General features: G+C 50.0%; 1 protein-coding gene across 2 annotated transcripts; it reads left to right on the top strand.

The window, feature by feature from the left end:
* Positions 1–12572, top strand: Plin1 (perilipin 1). 2 transcript variants are annotated; one of them, XM_087637767.1, is made up of 9 exons: positions 1–100; positions 649–707; positions 2773–2977; positions 4724–4806; positions 6209–6473; positions 7072–7244; positions 9301–9501; positions 10137–10382; positions 11195–12572. In XM_087637767.1, exons 2-9 carry the CDS (start codon positions 663–665, stop codon positions 11531–11533), a joined length of 1557 nt encoding a protein of 518 aa, XP_087493893.1. In that variant the 5' UTR covers positions 1–100; positions 649–662; the 3' UTR covers positions 11534–12572.
* Positions 12573–17368: the final 4796 nt, after the last annotated feature.

Below are 17368 nucleotides of genomic sequence, written 5' to 3'. Positions count from 1 at the left end.
ATCCACAGCTGGGTTGTCTGAGATTGAGGTGGCTCTCAGCTGCAGTGAGTGTAGGGTCCTTGGGTGTCTGCCTTACCTGGTTGCTTTCTCAGTGTTAAAGGCAAGGAGCTGGGAGAGAGAGCATCTGGGGAAATTACCAAGGGATGCAGAGATCTGCAGGGAGAGCCCTGAGGAAAAGAATGAAAGACCAGGGGCACAGGGGGACCATTGGCTTACCCAGAAGACAGCTCTTTGAGAGAAGGCTTAACTTAGCTGGCAATAGAGGGAAACAGGGGTTAACTAGAATTTTGTTGTGAAGAAAAGACTAAACTCTACCCAACACTCATTCTTTAGTCTCTTTCAGTGTCTCTTTTTAAGAGTCCCAGATTTTGTTCTAAACTGTTTCTCCCATCTCATTCTCTTTGTCTAATTGCCTCCATTTTCATCTACCTTGAGCCCTTTAAAAAAAGATCACTTTTGAGCTCATTTTGGGCAGACTGGGGGACTTGTGTTGGGACTCCAAGGAGCAGCCTTTCCTAGGTGATATTTGCCCTCCAACCTAGGCCAGCTGAGCTCAGGATGGCTGGAGGACAGCTGTGAGAGGTAGGGAGGGAACCCATGGAATACAAGCCTGCCGGCTTCTGATGGATCTGGGATTCTGCTTTGCAGCGTGAAGAGTAAGGATGTCCATGAACAAGGGCCCGACCCTGCTGGATGGAGACCTCCCTGTAAGTGACCTGGACTCCTGTGAGGTGGGGAATGGGCCACCAAAGGGGGAGGGATGAACAAGTAAGATGTCTGTCTACCTTAGGTTCCGAACTCAGTGTCTCTGTTATTCCTGTCCTTGCCACCTTTCACGGGTGTTTGGGAGAACGGAGGGGAGAAGAGGTGGCTATAGAAGTCTAAGAACTGTGGAGAAAAGAATAGGAATGCGGGCTGGGGCCTCAGGAGAGACAAGGGGAAGAAACCTCCTGGTCCTAAACCCAGAAGAGTGTGCATGTCCTAGAGAGTCCATTGTTCTGTGGCTTCAGCTTGAGCCCGTGACCCTCATCTGCAGCACGAAGCCTGTGCGACCATGCGTGGGAATGAATTGGAAGTTTAGTGTGTCCAGTTTTTATCTCTAGCCCTGGTTTTGAGTAATTCTGATACTTTTATGTGTTCTTGATATCTTTTGCCTCTTTGCTTTGGGCTGAGTTCAGATAGTGAAATTCAGGCATGTGACCCTGGAGGAGATGAAACTCATTCTATTAGGATCTAACTAAGCTCCGCACTAGGGGCGACTGCCTTGTTTTGTACTGAATCAAGAGAGAGGTGTCAGTGGGTCACAAGAAACCTTAACCCTTCTAACTAACGATTAGTGGTTTCTTCCATTTCCCTCTCGTTTCTCCTTTAGCTTTGTCCGAAACAAGCCTTGAATGCTCTGCCCAAAACGTTAAAGAGGGTGTTTCCTTTTGTAGTCAGAATCCCTTTCTCCCTCTGATATCTGACTCGCTTGCAGGATGAAAAGCTAAAATCGTGTGGGCTGCTTTGTTCAGGAGCCCAGGCAGCCTTCCCTGATGGCTCTGTTAACTCCTCCTGCAAGTAGGGTAGCATCTATGGCAAACTACAGTAAAGATTAAGAGAGCTCAAGGCAGTATCCTAGAGCATTATAGCCTCCACTGAATGTTGTTTCCTACCCCACGACGAGAATCACTCTCTCACTCACAGATTGGGCCTTTCTAAAATCTAATCATGCAAGTGCCGACAAAGCAAAATGCTTTGATAACATAGCATCCAAATAAGAAGAGATGTCCACACCACGTCCCACAGGACCAGGCTCATCGGACTATCAGCTTAAACATGGAGTGTTGTATTTTAACGAAGGCCATGCCAAATTTTAGAGTGTCAAGAGGAAAGGATCGCAGGTCTGTCCAGTGACCCATTTATAAACTAAGACAGGAACTGGCCAGGTGGTGGTGGTGCATGCCTTTAGCCCTAACACTTGGGAGGCAAAGGCAGAAAGATCTCTGTGAGTTCAAGGCCAGCCTGGTCTATACAGTGAATTCCAGGACAGTCAGAGCTACACAGTGAGACCCTGTATCAAAACAGGTACTGGGGACTAGCGGCCATTCTCCTGGGAGAAAGGTAACCAGAGCAGGGTGGCAGAGGAAGACAGCCCAAGGGCAGACATAATCATAAAGGCAGAGAGCCAAAAATTGGTCCTAGCGGCACACGACACAGGCTTTTAATCCCATTACTGGGAGTTCAAGGTCATCCTCAACTATATATATAGAGTTCAAGGCTATCCAGGGTTACAAGAGATGTGCACCACCTGTCTCACAGAGGAGGTCATAGAAGAGAATAATATTCTATTACACCAAAAGGGATGGGGGAGGGGAGGAGAGCCTATTTGGCAGTGGTCCAGCATCCAGATGCAGGTCCAGCATCTCAGAAGGACCTTGAAAATGTTTAGATGAAGATATGAGTTGAAGGTGGACTAAACTTCCCAAGCATTATCTTTCTCTCTGTAGTCAGTCAAGAGGGATGAGTTGGGAGGAGATGGGATTTGGCTTGGTTCCCAGAGAACACGGATTGCTTGAGAATTTCTCCAGAGTCCAGGAAGGCATAGCAGGCTGGGTCCCATGTTCTCTGTTGGCTTCCTCGTGCTCTCATGAGCAGGCCATTTGGAGATACGTTGCTTCCTTTAGACTTGGGCTGGCCTCGATAACGTGACCCTTGCATGGTTCTAGCAAGGGTCAGCTCTCTGGGAGGTAGAGTGGGGGTGGGAGTATCTGACTCTTTCTTTGCTGACAGGAACAGGAGAATGTGCTCCAGAGAGTCCTGCAGCTGCCTGTGGTGAGCGGGACCTGTGAGTGCTTCCAGAAGACCTATAACAGCACCAAAGAAGCCCACCCCCTGGTGGCCTCTGTGTGCAATGCCTATGAGAAGGGTGTACAGGGTGCCAGCAACCTGGCTGCCTGGAGCATGGAGCCGGTGGTCCGCCGGCTCTCCACCCAGTGTGAGTCCTCAGAGAATTCCGTGGCATCCTGCCCGTCCACTGATACTCCCCGCATGTCTGCCTGTCTGCTTGTCAGTCTGTCTGATCATCTCACAACTCATTTGTCCACCTCCCTGACTCCTTCCCTTGCTTATCTATATCCAACTTCCTGGTCTTCTCCGCTACAGACATGTGTCTATATTTGCCTCAGTTGTAGCCCAGCCTAACAGCCAAAAAATGCTAGGGGGTTGAGGGGGTAAGAAAGGGGGAAGGTGAGCAACGATCTGTGAGCAGCGGTGAGAGTAGGGCCAGTGGCAGGACATTTAGCCACCTCAACTCCATATGCAAGAAAAGCAGCAGTATCCCGAACCAGCAGAATCTCGCGCGAAAACTGGCCTAGCAGCGCTGAAGGTTCAGGGATAGAGAAGGCCCACTCATCCAGCTGCTGCTGATACTGGTTCCCGACAGGTGGGGGCAGCAGAGAGCGACTGGCGGCAGAAACAAGGGTCCATCCAGGCTCGCCTCACCAGGCTCGCCCCATCTGCGTCATTCTGCCTCCATCTGAAAGTATGGTTTCTAAGACTTATTTTGGCAGGGCTGAGGGAACTCTCAGCAGCACCGAGAAATCTAGCACCTTCTATCATCCTGATAGAGGCTTGCGGGTAATGTGAGGATTCTACCCAGCAACCAGGTAAAGAAGACTTTAAGGCTCCACTTAAAATCTGTGGTCACATAGATGGCCCTGGCTGAATTCTGTGAGCGATAAAACAAAACGAAATGATAAGAACATGAGACACGAACATAGGGGTTGACAGAAGTGGGAGGGGGATTGAGAAGACGCAGGGATAAGAGTAGAAAATACACCACATGCGTGAATACGGTTGTCCAAGAAAAAATACATTCAATTACTGATAAGATAATAAAAATGTCTCAGGCCCTAGGCTAGCCCTCCCAAAAGCCTTCATTCTGTTCAACCAAAAGACAGCCAAGTCCTCTGGGCTTTTTGTTACTTGAAAGAAATATGAAAGAGTGTCTATAAATACCCTTTGAATCTGTGCCTTCCATGGCCTTGACCACAGAGCCTGCATCCTCAGCAGACCGTGGGCAGTCTCCCCTGACACGTCTGCATCCTCTGTGGTTTGTCCCACTCCCCAGGGACAACGTTTTTCTCCTCCCAGTGGCTCCCGTCAGCTTTCTGCCATCTTGGTAGTTGGGGGTTAAAGCTGGTTCTAGGGACCATCTGGAGCGTCTCTGGCTGTGGCTGTGAATTCATCATTTCCAGAACTAAGCAAGCCTGGTCTCACTGAGGTCAATGCAAAGGCCCCGGTGCCACCTCCCTCGCTTCCACATGATTCACAGGGCTGCCATCACTACAGGCTTGCTCATCCGACCGCAGAACCTCAGAAGCTGGTGGTTCTGACTCCTGACAGGAGGGGGCAGCAGAGAGCTCCTGCCCAGGACCCTAGAGCTAAAGTATAGGGATAATATGAGTCTTAACAGGCAGATGGGATTTACTAAAGCCACATGCTGTGCAGATGGAGGTGCGAGGGCTTGAGTGCAGGTCCCACTGACTCCAAAATGACTCTGCTCTCAAGGAATCATAAGTACATGAGGGCTAAATATAGCAAAGACTCTCTGGTCCCCAAATGCCCTGGAAGCAGCAGGGCTGGAATCTGTGGGCCCCAATGTACTTTCTTTGAGATGGAGACCACTCTTAGCTCCTTAGGAGCGGGCAGGGATCACCCCAACATGGCCCTTCCCTTTCAGTCACAGCTGCTAATGAGTTGGCCTGCAGAGGCCTGGACCACCTGGAGGAAAAGATCCCGGCTCTTCAATACCCTCCGGAAAAGGTGAGTCCTCCCTCTTCCTCAATGCTCCCTGTACTCTGTCGGGACCTCTTCCCATGAAGGAGAGCAGCCCACTGTGCAGCTTTCTGTATTCATGGGGTGAGCACCCTTTTAGGCAAGAAGAGACTCCTCTTCTTCCTGTGGGGCCAGGCAGAGTTGGGGTGTCTGGGATAACAGGTATTTGCCTCCAACAAGCTCAGATAGACACTTTTATGATCCTCAAAGGGAAGGAAGGGCTAACCCCGGCATGGCCCTCCCATCACTGCACAGCTTTCTGACACCGTGGCTCTAAACCTGGGATTCTGTGGGCTTTCACAGTTGTTGACAACAGCTACCTAAGATCTTGGGTCCCACTCAATGAGATCTCAGGATTACCCACATGGCCTTGAGGTCCAACCTTTTATATACCATGAGACTAAAGAAGTTACTTCCCCCTGGTCACACCTTTATCTACCTTTACTCAGTGCTGGCTTCAGTAAGGCCTGTGACCTCGTGTGTTTTACTGAGCACCACCCATCTTTCTTACAAATCCCCCCTGCACCCTGCCCTTGCCAACAGCCACAGCACAGGCTTCGTGGCGCCCTTGGGTCATCCTTGGTAACAGTACCGGACTTTGCGACCCTGTTGTGCAGAGGAGTAAACAGCCTGAGGTATAGACCATGGGGGCAGGCCTGCTAGTCACCCCCTCTCTAGTGCTCCAGATGGTCAACTTGTCATTGCCACAGAGGTGCTCCCAGGGTCTCAGGAGAAAGGAGGCTAACTACGCCACTATAAAACTTGGAGGAGGGCCAGCCATATCTACCAATCAGTGTGAACAGTGTGTGAGGGAAAGACAGAGGAGTGAGGGTAGGGCTTCAGAAGAGGGGGTGTCTTGTGTGAAGGTATCAGGACAGGTGCCAACAGGCAAGGCTTTGGGGCTATCCTCTAAGTCCAGATCTTTAGGTAGAGTGGAGAAGCCAGGTGACCCAGGTCGCCACGACAGCAAAGGTGGGTCTTCCCCCCTAAAACACACATATTATTGCTGGTCCCTTAGTCCTTTTTTTTTTTTTTTCTTCCCGGAGCTGAGGACCGAACCCAGGGCCTTGTGCTTGCTAGGCAAGCGCTCTACCACTGAGCTAAATCCCCAACCCCCCCTCAGTCCTTTTTTAAAAAAATTATTGTATATTTATTTTGGCATTTTGAGACAGGGTCTCATTATGTAGCCCAGGCCTGTCTGGAGCTCACTGTGTAGCCAGAGGTAGCACTAACTCTTGGTGACCCTTCTGTACCAGCCTCCAGTCCTTACATTACAGGTGTGTGCTGCCATGCCTGGCCTGGGGCCTTTGAAGGGGGCTCTCCAGGGAGCTTCTGGGCTCAGGGCCTGTGAGGGATTCCACATAGTTGACCATCTCCCAACACTCCTCAGATCGCCTCTGAACTGAAGGGCACCATCTCTACCCGCCTCCGAAGCGCCAGGAACAGCATCAGCGTGCCCATTGCAAGCACTTCTGACAAGGTTCTGGGGGCCACTCTGGCCGGCTGTGAGCTTGCCTTGGGGATGGCCAAGGAGACAGCGGAATATGCTGCCAACACCCGAGTTGGCCGACTGGCCTCTGGAGGGGCTGATCTGGCTTTGGGAAGCATCGAGAAGGTGGTAGAATATCTCCTGCCACCAGACAAGGTGGAGTCAGGTAGCTGCCATTCAGACTGGTTACCCTGGGAGCCAGCTGGCCGCTCAGCACCCGAGCTGGGAGGCTACAGGTCTTATTGGCCCTGCTCTGGGATAGGGAATGTCCCTCAAAATCTTCAGAGGATTTCCAGGCCTTTAGTTTCCCCTCCCCAAATGTAAGAGAGAGTGAGCTTAGCATTGGCTATCACCAGTGGGGTCATGGCAGAAGTTAGGTAACTGTTTTCCAACCCTAAGTCCATTTCCGATTTTGTCTTTTTTTCAATGTCATGTGGTCATGTGTATGAGTGTTTTGACTGCATGTATCTGTGTATTCTCTCTCTCTTTCTCTTTCTCTCTCTCTCTCTCTCTCTCTCTCTCTCTGTGTGTGTGTGTGTGTGTGTGAGAGAGAGAGAGAGAGAGAGAGAGAGAGAGAGAGAGAGAGACTGCTGTCTGCAAAAGCAAGAGAAGGGCATTGAATCCCCTGGAACTGGAGCTACAGATGGTTGAGGGCCACCATATTGGTGCTGAGAGCTGAGCTTGAGTCCTCTACAGGATTGACAAGTGCTGAGCAGTCTCTCTCCAGGCTCCTCAGTCCCTCTTTGATCTGTTTCCTCCCATAGCCCCTTCTTCAGGACGGCAAAAGACGCAGAAGGCTCCCAAGGCCAAACCAAGCCTTTTGAGGAGGGTCAGCACCCTGGCCAACACTCTTTCTCGACACACCATGCAGACCACAGCACGGGCCCTGAAGCGGGGTCACTCTCTGGCCATGTGGATCCCGGGTGTGGCACCCCTGGTGAGTGTCTGCTCTGAGTTCTGCTTGGCCCTGGTCCCTTCTGTCTTGGAAACATCCTTCAAGCTGGACTGGGACATTAGACATAAAGCCAGGGGACCTAAGAGGCTGGTGGGCTAGTTGTCCAGGCCATGGAAGAACATGGCACAAACGGAGAGGTGGTCCTGCCCCACCAGCCTCCCTCGGAGCCTCTCAGACTCCCAGCCTTCAGGACCCCATGTGGTCCTCCCCCATCCCCATTTGCTATTAAAACAGTAGAAGTGTCACCCACAAACAAACAAACCAACCCATAAAACCCGTTCAGTGGATGCGAGTCCCACTAGCTGTCATCCTGACTGCAGATTACAGTCTAGGAATTTCTAGGGTTTTTGGCTGCCCCAGCACAGCCAGGCAAAGATGCTTCCCTGTTCATCTTGATACAGTTAAGATGATCTTTTAAAAAAAAAAATAAGGAACTTAGTGAGAAACTAAATTGAAAAAAAAAGGGGGGGAGGGAAACAAGGGAGAAAAAGGCAACATTAAAGTCAGATGTGGGGGTTGGGGATTTAGCTCAGTGGTAGAGCGCTTGCCTAGCAAGCGCAAGGCCCTGGGTTCAGTCCCCAGCTCTGAAAAGAAAAAAGAAAAAAAAAAAGTCAGATGTGTTAGGACATACTAATAATCTCCACACTTGGGAGGCAGAGACAGGAGGATTTCAAGTTTGAGACCAGTCTTGTCTATAGAGCAAGTTCCAGACCACACAGAGCTGTATGGTAAGATGTCTTTTCAAAAGACAACAGAAGATCCACAAACAACAAACAGAAAACCAGAAACAAATAACAAAATTAGAACACAGAGGTGGGTCTAGCCTGGGCATACGTGAAACCACATATCCACAGCACTTTAAGAAGAGAAAACCTGGAAGTTAGCAGGAAACGATGACTTCTTTTCAGTCATAAGAAAGCCTCCATTGATTGATTTGTTTTTTTGAGATAAGGTCTCATTCTGTAGCCCAGGTTAGCCTTGAATGTGTGGCCATGAATTTGCCTCAGCCTTCCAAGTGTTGGGATTACAAGTGTTTCCCATCACACATGGGTGTGAGTGGTTCTCTTTTTCAAGTTTTGTTTTAGTTATCATTACCCCGTGTGTCATCTCCTTCACCCTTTGAGATAGGGGTGGGTGTGTATCATGGTGGCACTAGTGCCACGGTCAAAAGCAACTCTCAGGAGTTGGTTCTCTGGAGAAGCAAGGAGGAACACTACAAGTTCAGGGTCCAGCCTGGTCTGCATAGTAAGTTCCAGCCAGCCAGGGTTACATAGTGAGACCTTGTTTCCATAGATAAAAATAAAGATAAGTAAATAAATAAATGGGCACAGAGGTTGGGGGGTGTAGCTCCAGCTTTGTATAGAAGGGCCCTGGATTCTGTCCCAACCCGAAAAAGGGAAGGAAGTAGCCGGAAAGAATATGGGGCTGTAGAAGTCAGACAGAGGTCACAGACGGGGAATACAGGCTGACGACACTTAAGAGAGTCCTTTGTGCTGTGGAAATGGTCTCTATCTTGATCTGCTATGGTTACATAGAGTGTGCTTACAAGAATTCACAGAGGGGCTGGGGATTTAGCTCAGTGGTAGAGCGCTTACCTAGGAAGCGCAAGGCCCTGGGTTCAGTCCCCAGCTCCGGAAAAAAAAAAAGAACCAAAAAAAAAAAGAATTCACAGAGCTCTGTGCTAATGAGGTGTGCCTTCAGTGATAAGCGTTTACTAATTAAAATGCTGGGGGAGTGGCTCAGTGGTTAAGAACACTTGTTGCTCTCCCAGAGGACCCAGGTTCAGTTCCCAGCACAGACGTGGTGGCTCACAACCACCCATAACTCCAGTTCAAGGGAACCTGAGGCCCTCTTTTGACTTTCGTGGGCACCAGGCACACATGTGGTGCACATGCATATGCATAAAATGAAATAAAGAAAAAAAATTTAAATCCCTCTGCGAGGCCAGGCTCTGCCCACCACCCCATCCTGCCCCTGTGACTAGGGCTTTTCACCCAGAGGGGTCTGCTGAGCAGCTGTCTGTTGCCGCCCCCCTCAGAGCAGCCTGGCCCAGTGGGGTGCATCGGCAGCCATGCAGGTGGTGTCCCGGCGGCAGAGTGAGGTACGGGTGCCCTGGTTGCACAACCTGGCAGCCTCCAAGGATGAGAACCATGAAGACCAGACAGACACAGAGGGAGAGGAGACAGATGAGGAGGAAGAAGAAGAAGAGTCAGAGGCCGAGGAGAACGTGCTCAGAGAGGTGACGAAGAGAGAGCACAAGGCCTCGAAGCCCATGGTGGGGGGTGAGAAGGAGGGAAATGGGGTAGAATAAAGGTCTCTGTCCTCGGGTCACTCCCAAACCCACAGCCAACAAAGTGTCACTATGCCACTCAGTGGGTGTCACATATCCATAAGAGTAGTCAGGGCAGGGATGTTGCTCCAAGTGACATGACCAAGGCTACCCCCACGACTAGGTACAGACCCAGTCCTAGATTTTTGTCTCCCTCCCTCCCTCCCTCCCTCCCTCCCTCCCTCCCTTTCTCCTTTCCTCCCTCCCTCCTTCCTTTCTTCCCTCCCTTTTTCTCACACTCCCTCCCTCTTTCCTTCCTTCCTTCTTCCCTCCCTCTCTTTCTCCCTCCCTTCCTTCCCTCCCTCTCTCCCTCCCTCCCTCCTTTCTTCCCTCCCTCTTTCTCTCCCTCCCTTCTTCCCTCCCTCTCTCCCTTCCTTCCTCCCTTCCTTCCTCCCTTCCTTCCTCCCTTCCTTCCTTCCTTCCTTCCTTCCTTCCTTCCTTCCTTCCTTCCATGTCCACATTTCTTCTGTAGCTGGGGCTGGTGGTTAGAGAAAGGGTCAGAGGAGCTGATGTAGGGCAGGGGCTAACAGTTCTCTGGCCCACAGGTAACAGCCCTGCCCACCCCTCTCGGCTTCCTGGGTGGTGTGGTACACACCGTGCAGAAGACTCTGCAGAACACCATCTCGGCGGTGACATGGGCACCTGCGGCTGTGCTGGGCACGGTGGGAAGGATCCTACACCTCACACCAGCCCAGGCTGTCTCCTCCACCAAAGGGAGGGCCATGTCCCTATCCGATGCCCTGAAGGGTGTTACGGATAACGTGGTAGACACTGTGGTACACTATGTCCCGGTGAGTCCTGCCCCAGGGCCACCTTCTGACTCCCAAGGTAGATTTGACTGAAGGAGATATAGACCCCCTTTTATCCAGTCCCTGGGCCCAGAACCTTCTTATGCACTGATCTTCCCCAGCCCAAAGTGCAAATGTTCACAGCCCTGACCTCAGACCTCCCCTCTCCTAGCCCCTAGCCCCCACCCTCCGACTTGTGCCTCCCACTCGATGATAGAATCATTTGTGAGTCTCTAGTGGCTCAGACCTCCGGCCTCAGATCCTGGAGGAAGGGCCTGGTAAATTTACATGCCACTGTTCAATAGGCTTTCATGGCACCTTGAACAGCAGGCTATACATCTGGGGACAGCAGCTGGCCCTATGTCACCAACAGGGAAAGAAAAAAGAAAGAAAAGCCAAAGGACGCTAACGCTGTCCTTTTGGGAGTACTTGAGACCCTCTGTTACAGGTTGAGCAGGCCGAAAGAGAGCTTGGTACAACAGGTGGCCCTAGTCTGGCCAGGGGAAAGGTTACTCAATCATTGGTACCAAGAGCTTGGTAGTCAAGCTAATTCGTATTTGGTCCCAATTATATGGAAACTGGGAGAGGTGGCACCCTTCAAGAAAGGGGACTACTCCCTCCACCAGAGGTGATCAGAGGCCCTTAGAACCACAGGAGTCTCCCAGATTGCCCCCCCCCCGCTCCCCATCCTAATGGCCTACACCCCAGTTTGTGTCCATATGATGGCAGCCCCAGGAGAACTAGGTCAAAGCCCACAAAAAGGGCGGTGGTGACTCCTAGAAGAGGGATCCCTAACAAGGGTGCCCGGCTGTCAGCTTCCCAGGCTGTCCCTGATGGAGCCCGAGAGCGAATTCCAAGACATCGATAATCCTCCAGCAGAGGTGGAGCGCAAAGGGTCGGGGTCGCGGCCCGCCAGCCCAGAGTCCACGGCGCGCCCGGGCCAGCCCCGCGGCAGCTTGCGCAGCGTGCGGGGTCTCAGCGCGCCCTCTTGCCCCGATCTGGATGACAAAACCGAGACATCAGCGCGTCCTGGCTTCCTGGCTATGCCCAGAGAGAAGCCTGCGCGCAGGGTCAGCGACAGCTTCTTCCGGCCCAGCGTCATGGAGCCCATCCTGGGCCGCACGCAGTACAGCCAGCTGCGCAAGAAGAGCTGAGTAGCCTGCGCCCCTAACCGCCCTGGCGCCACCCTCACCGGAAGGTCGCTTCTCTCCCCAAGGAAACAGAAACCACACTTCCAAGTGGGCCACTCCTTCAGGGTGGCCTCTTGGGAGCCCGAGTCACAACCCCACGATGTTCTCGAGACCCACATCATTTCTAAGGCATCCTTGGGGCTTGACCATCACAGTCAGGTTTTAAGGGGCACCCGAGCGGCTGTCGACTCTTTCCTCTCTCGTGGGCTGAATCTCTCATGGCTTTTTTTTTTTTTTTTAACTATAAAAGCAATTGCTTAATTGGATTTCTCACTTCTTTAACAAAACTTGGCCTGACTAGTTCTAAAAATGTAGATCCCTTCTCTGTGGACACGTATTTATTGCCAAAAAGTAGTGCGTCAGTTGACTGTTTTCTCTTTCTTTTCTCTTGTTTTTCTCCTCCCTCCATTCCTCTTTCCTCCTCCCCCCTCCCCCCTCCTCCTCCTTTCCTCCTCCTCTCCCACCTGACTCCTCCTCCTGCTCCTCCTCCCGCTCCTCCCCCTCCTCCTCTTCCTCCTCCTCCTTTTTTTCAATCATGTCTCCCTACATAGTCTAGACTGGTTCCATTTCCAGTGCTAGGTGATCCCCTCTCTGGCCATTTGAATGTCAGGAATTCTCAGCGCATTTTTTAGCACTGAGTTGGGAGACCCTCTGATTACCTAGCTCTCAGCATAGTGCTTTGAAAAGAGCAACAGAGTTGCCAAAGCCTTTGTGTGTTTATTTAGATAACATCTCCAGTTCCTGAGTCCTTCTCCCCTGCACAGGTGGAGCATCAGGCCCGTCCTCTGTAGCGCCAACTTTTTCACAACCACTTTTCCATGGCATCACTCCTGCTTGTGTGGTCACCCTGGAAGGTTGATACCCCAGATGCTGGGAACCAGCAGTGATCCCCTTTTGCTTAAACGGTGTATATCACATAGAGCACATCCCATTCCTAGAATACCAACACTTTGTCAATCTAGAAAATTCATAATATATGCTTGTAACGTCCGAATATTACAAAGTGTGTGTGTTTTCCTTTATGGATTTCTCGGTCCTTTTCCATAAAAACAGCCTCAGTTCGGTGTATCCTTCGAGCTATACATTGTGCTTCAGCTAGCCCATGTGTATAAATCCTTATCTTTACTAACTCAAGCTGTGAGTGGTGGCCTCCCTGACTTTTTTCACTCTGTCCAATTCGTCATTAAAAAAAAAAAAAGATTATTATGGATGCTGGGAGTCAAGCCCTGGTCCTCTGCAAGAGCAACGAGCGCCCTTACCCTCCGGGCCATCTCTCCAGCCCCTCAACTATGGATCTCACCCATCTTTTGGTTTTGGTATCAGAAGCCCTACCTGCTCTTTTGAATGGTAATTCGTATTGTGAATTTAATATGGATAATTTGGTGTAGCTACCTTCCTAAGGATGAACTTTTAGGTTGCCCCACCCCCACCCCCTATAAACAGTAAAGCTGGGAAGTAGCTCATTGGTAGAACATTGGCTTAACATGTGCAAAGCCCTGGGTTTGATCTCGAGCAACACACACGCAAAATCTCATTCGTGTGTATGTGTGTATGTGTGTGTGCGCGTGTGTGTACAAATTATAACTTGTAACTATGACATTCTTTTTTTTTTTTTTTTCCGGAGCTGGGGACTGAACCCAGGGCCTTGCGCTTGCTAGGTAAGCGCTCTACCACTGAGCTAAATCCCCAACCCCGGAAACTATGACATTCTTGATGAAATAATATATACTTTGCAATACTGATGGTTCCAGGTAGCTTTTAAAGGACAGTCTATTTTATTCGGTTATTGTCATCTGCTGCCACAGAAATGTCCATAAACCATCAGGACGCACCTGTCATTTAGATATCCAGGTATACAGCAGACCCTCAGGCCCATGAGTACCTTCTTGGCCCCTGCTATGCAGAACACTATGGTTGACCCCTGGGTTTTGGCAGATCTTTGTTGTAATGAGTTTTACACCTTAATCCTTGGTTTTGGGGTTCAAGGATGCCAAGAATAGGGACAGGGAGTGGACAGGGGCATGCACATGTGAATGTGACTAGTATACCCCTCCCAAGTAGACACCACACTCACGTGCACTCTGGACTGTAGTGGACCTGGCAAGAGAAGTCCTTAGACACTGGTACCCAGAAGCAGCCTATCTCTGGCAGGACTCCATGGACAGCAGCTGGATGTGCAGACAGGATACAGACTCATCCTGGGTCTCCTATTCTGTGCTGGGCATCCCCACCCACCCTGGACCTCCTCCATCTACCCTGGATACCTCCTAGCCCAGTTGAACCTCCTACTCACTCCGAGATTCTATCTACAACACGGCAACAAAGCAAAACAAACCACAGAAGTCCTGCTGTATTTATTGACTGTCTGTATTTCCCCTTCTGTGAGTGGCAGTCAGAACATTTAAGTATTTTTTTTTCCCTCGGTAACTTACTTGTTTGCAAGTTCTGTATCTTTCTCCAGCCCTCAACTTCTGCCTCATGGTTTCTGCATGGGTTTTTTCTTAAATGTGAAGGAGTTCTTTTCGAAAAGGTTTTATTTTGAATTATGTGTGTAAGTTTGTGTGTCTGTGTGGGTTTGTGCACGTGAGTGCAGTGCCCCAGGAGGCCAGAGGATGGTATGTGATCCTGTGGGTCTGGAGTCACATTGGCTGTGAGCTAAGTGATGTGGGTATTAGGAACTGAACTAGGGTCCTCTGCAAAGGCAACATTGTGTTCTTGGGCACTGTTTGAATTGACTTAAATTGATTCAATGTGTTTATTTAAATTTAGTCTATTGATTGTTTTTCTTCTTTTATAGCTTTTAATTCTTAGTTATGACTTTCAGAATATTCCTTAATACAAAGTCATTGTGATATTGTAACAGGGTTCCAGACCTTAGTAGGCCCTTAGCAGGACTGGCACCATGAAGGAAGTACTACGCCATCATGGGCCTTGTCACCCCCATGTAGACAGCACCATCATCCAGAATGAGAACAAAGATCTAATCCATCAAATCCTGCAGTTCTGGGGAAGAGCCTCAGGTACTAACCTTGCTTTTTGGCTTCTGTAGTTCCACGTCTGGCTGTTATTGATAAATAAGTTGTGTTAATCCAGTGTGTGTGTGTGTGTGTGTGTGTGTGTGTGTGTGTGTGTGTGCATGCACATGTGCTTGCACGTGTGTGCATGCACTTAAAAGACCACCCTGAGAAGGGCTCAGGACTTCACCCAGGTCCGGAACACCCTGTGTAGTCAGCAGGTTCCTAATAAAGACTGTCTATGGACTTAAACCTGCGTCTTCACTGGTGGCGATCTCACAGGAGTGTCACATGTATTTCTCCAAATATTTTCACAATGTGGTTTTCTACATTTGATTGTTTTTTTTTTTTTTTTTTTTTTTTCGGAGCTGAGGACCGAACCTAGGGCCTTGCGCTTGCGCTCTACCACTGAGCTAAATGCCCAGCCCCCATTTGATTGTTTTTTAAAATACTCTTTTAAGTGGAGATTCAGTTTTTCCATCCATGTGCAGAACCGACTGGAGAGCTACATGCTTCTCAACTGCTTCTCAGTTTCTTGGAGGTCATCTGGAAATGTCTGACCTACTGCTGTCTGGTGCCTGGTTGGAATCAATAGACTGAGGTTTGTTTGATGTCTTGGGCAGCCATTGATCAGTGTCCTGTTATACAAGTCTAGCTTCCAGTGGATCTTATTTCTGTAGGACTGACAGAGTATCTGGCTCACAATGGTTCAGCTTTTACACCTGCATAGGCATCCGCACACTGCCCATTGGCAAGAGTGTCCTTGCTACACCCTGCACTTTGCTTTTTCATGTAAGTAATTGTCTTAGTTAGGGTTTTGTTGCTGTGAACAGACATCATGACCAAGGCGATTCTTTTTTTTTTTTAGATTTATTTATTTATTATATATAAGTACACTGTAGCTGTCTTCAGACACACCAGAAGAGGGCATCAGATCCCATTACAGATGGTTGTGAGCCACCATGTGGTTGCTTGGAATTGAACTCAGGACCTCTGGAAGAGCAGTCAGTGCTCTTAACCTCTGAGCCATCTCTCCAGCCCCCCAAGGCAACTCTTAGAAACATTTAACTGGGGCCTGCTCGTAGGTCCAGAGGTTCAGTCCATTATCATCAAGGCAGGAGCATAGCAGTGTCCAGGCAGGCACGGTGCAGGAGGAGCTGAGAGTTCTACCCCTTGTTCCGAAGGCAAACAGGAGAAGACTGGTTTCCAGGCAGCTAGGATGAGGGTCTTAAGGCCCATGCCCACAGTGACATTTCCTATGACAAGGCCATACCTCCAAATAGTGCCACTCCCTGGGCCAAGTATATTCAAACCACCACAGTGATGAAACCAGCTTGCCAGACTCCTTTGGACTTTTAGGTCTACCACTTTCAAAGCATCTGGATGTTTCTTTCCTCCCCCTAACCTCCCTCCACACCATCCTCTTTACCCTCCCTCCCCTTCCCTTCCCCCTCATCACTCCTTCTTCCCCATCCCCTTCTTTCTTGGTTCTCATGTAGCTTAGGCTGACCTCTAACCTGCTGGGCAGCTGAAGTGCCTACTCCTGATTCTTCTTTTGCCTTCATCTTCCCAGTTCTAGAATTACAGGCACGTTACCACACCTAACAAGACCTCAATGTTCTGAACACACACACACACACACACACACACACACACACACACACACACACACACACACACACTCCAGTTCTTGACCTAATATGTGGAACTATCTGTTTTGAACTGGGGATGGTGATAAAGACCACAGTTTGAGCCCTGGGATGGGAGTGCTGAATTGTTCCACGTGGGTGGTGGATACCATCTCCTGCCCCGTGGTAAGGGTTAGGAAAAGGTTACTTCTTTGTAAAGTCATGGGTTTGTACAGACAGTTCCAGTGACGTCTAATGCCGCAGAACTCCACGACTTTACTGTAACTTTAGTGTTACCTTCTCGGTAGCTTAATTACTGTAATTGCTATTATAATTATAGCTCCTCTGGAAAACGTGCTGCTCCATCCATCGCCTTCTGTGATGTGTATGCAGCTCCAGTGGCTGGCTTCTTCACATTCACAGCCTAAATGAACCTCTTTGCTTGTCTCCGTGGCTGGCTGCTTTGCATTTTGCGTTACCCCTGCTCAGTCCTCCAACTGGCTGAGCGTATTTGGGACCCACAGTGCAATTCCACAGCTTTGTCTCCTTCACTGCAATGTGCTTTATAGGAAGTGCCACTGCTTCTGGCAGCTCCCATGCATTAGCTCCTGGGCATCTAAGGGAGAGCTGCCAGTGATTAGCTCAGGGATGAACAGACCTAACTGTGTGGCATACAGGAAGTGAAGGAAAGAACACAGATCCCAAGAGCACTCCACACCACCTGATGCTCCTTTATTCCTCTGGGTGCTTAGAGTCTGTAGATGACAGATCATACATGTGGAAGAGCAGGTACTGTCTCCCCTGCCTCAACCTGCTGGGGACTGTTAGGCTGGAACTCCTGCTCATGCCCTGCAACAAGCTGGGAAGCTGTCCGCCCTCCTTCCCCCAGCCCTGCCCTCAGAGAAAATCCCAGGCTAACATGCCATCTCTCCTTGACTTCCCGTTTCCAGCAACCCATACAAGAGTGCCCATCTGGGGGCTCAGTTTTTGACCATGTGTGGACCCCATCCCAGCTCCTAGCTGTCATGCCATCACTTCTCGCCTAAACTCTATATACAGTCCCCTTGCTTTTAGCCTGGGTGTGTGACGTCACTGACCTCCACCTATGAGATGGATGAACCCACCCGAGAGCTGCCTCCTAATAAACCTGCCTGTGT

This window comes from Rattus norvegicus, chromosome 1 (assembly GCF_021556685.1).
Source record: "Rattus norvegicus strain SHRSP/BbbUtx chromosome 1, alternate assembly SHRSP_T2T, whole genome shotgun sequence".
In the NCBI taxonomy this organism is placed as follows: Eukaryota; Metazoa; Chordata; class Mammalia; order Rodentia; family Muridae; genus Rattus; species Rattus norvegicus.
Note: the sequence above shows the minus strand (reverse complement) of the source record. Positions and strands in the feature narration are given on the sequence as shown.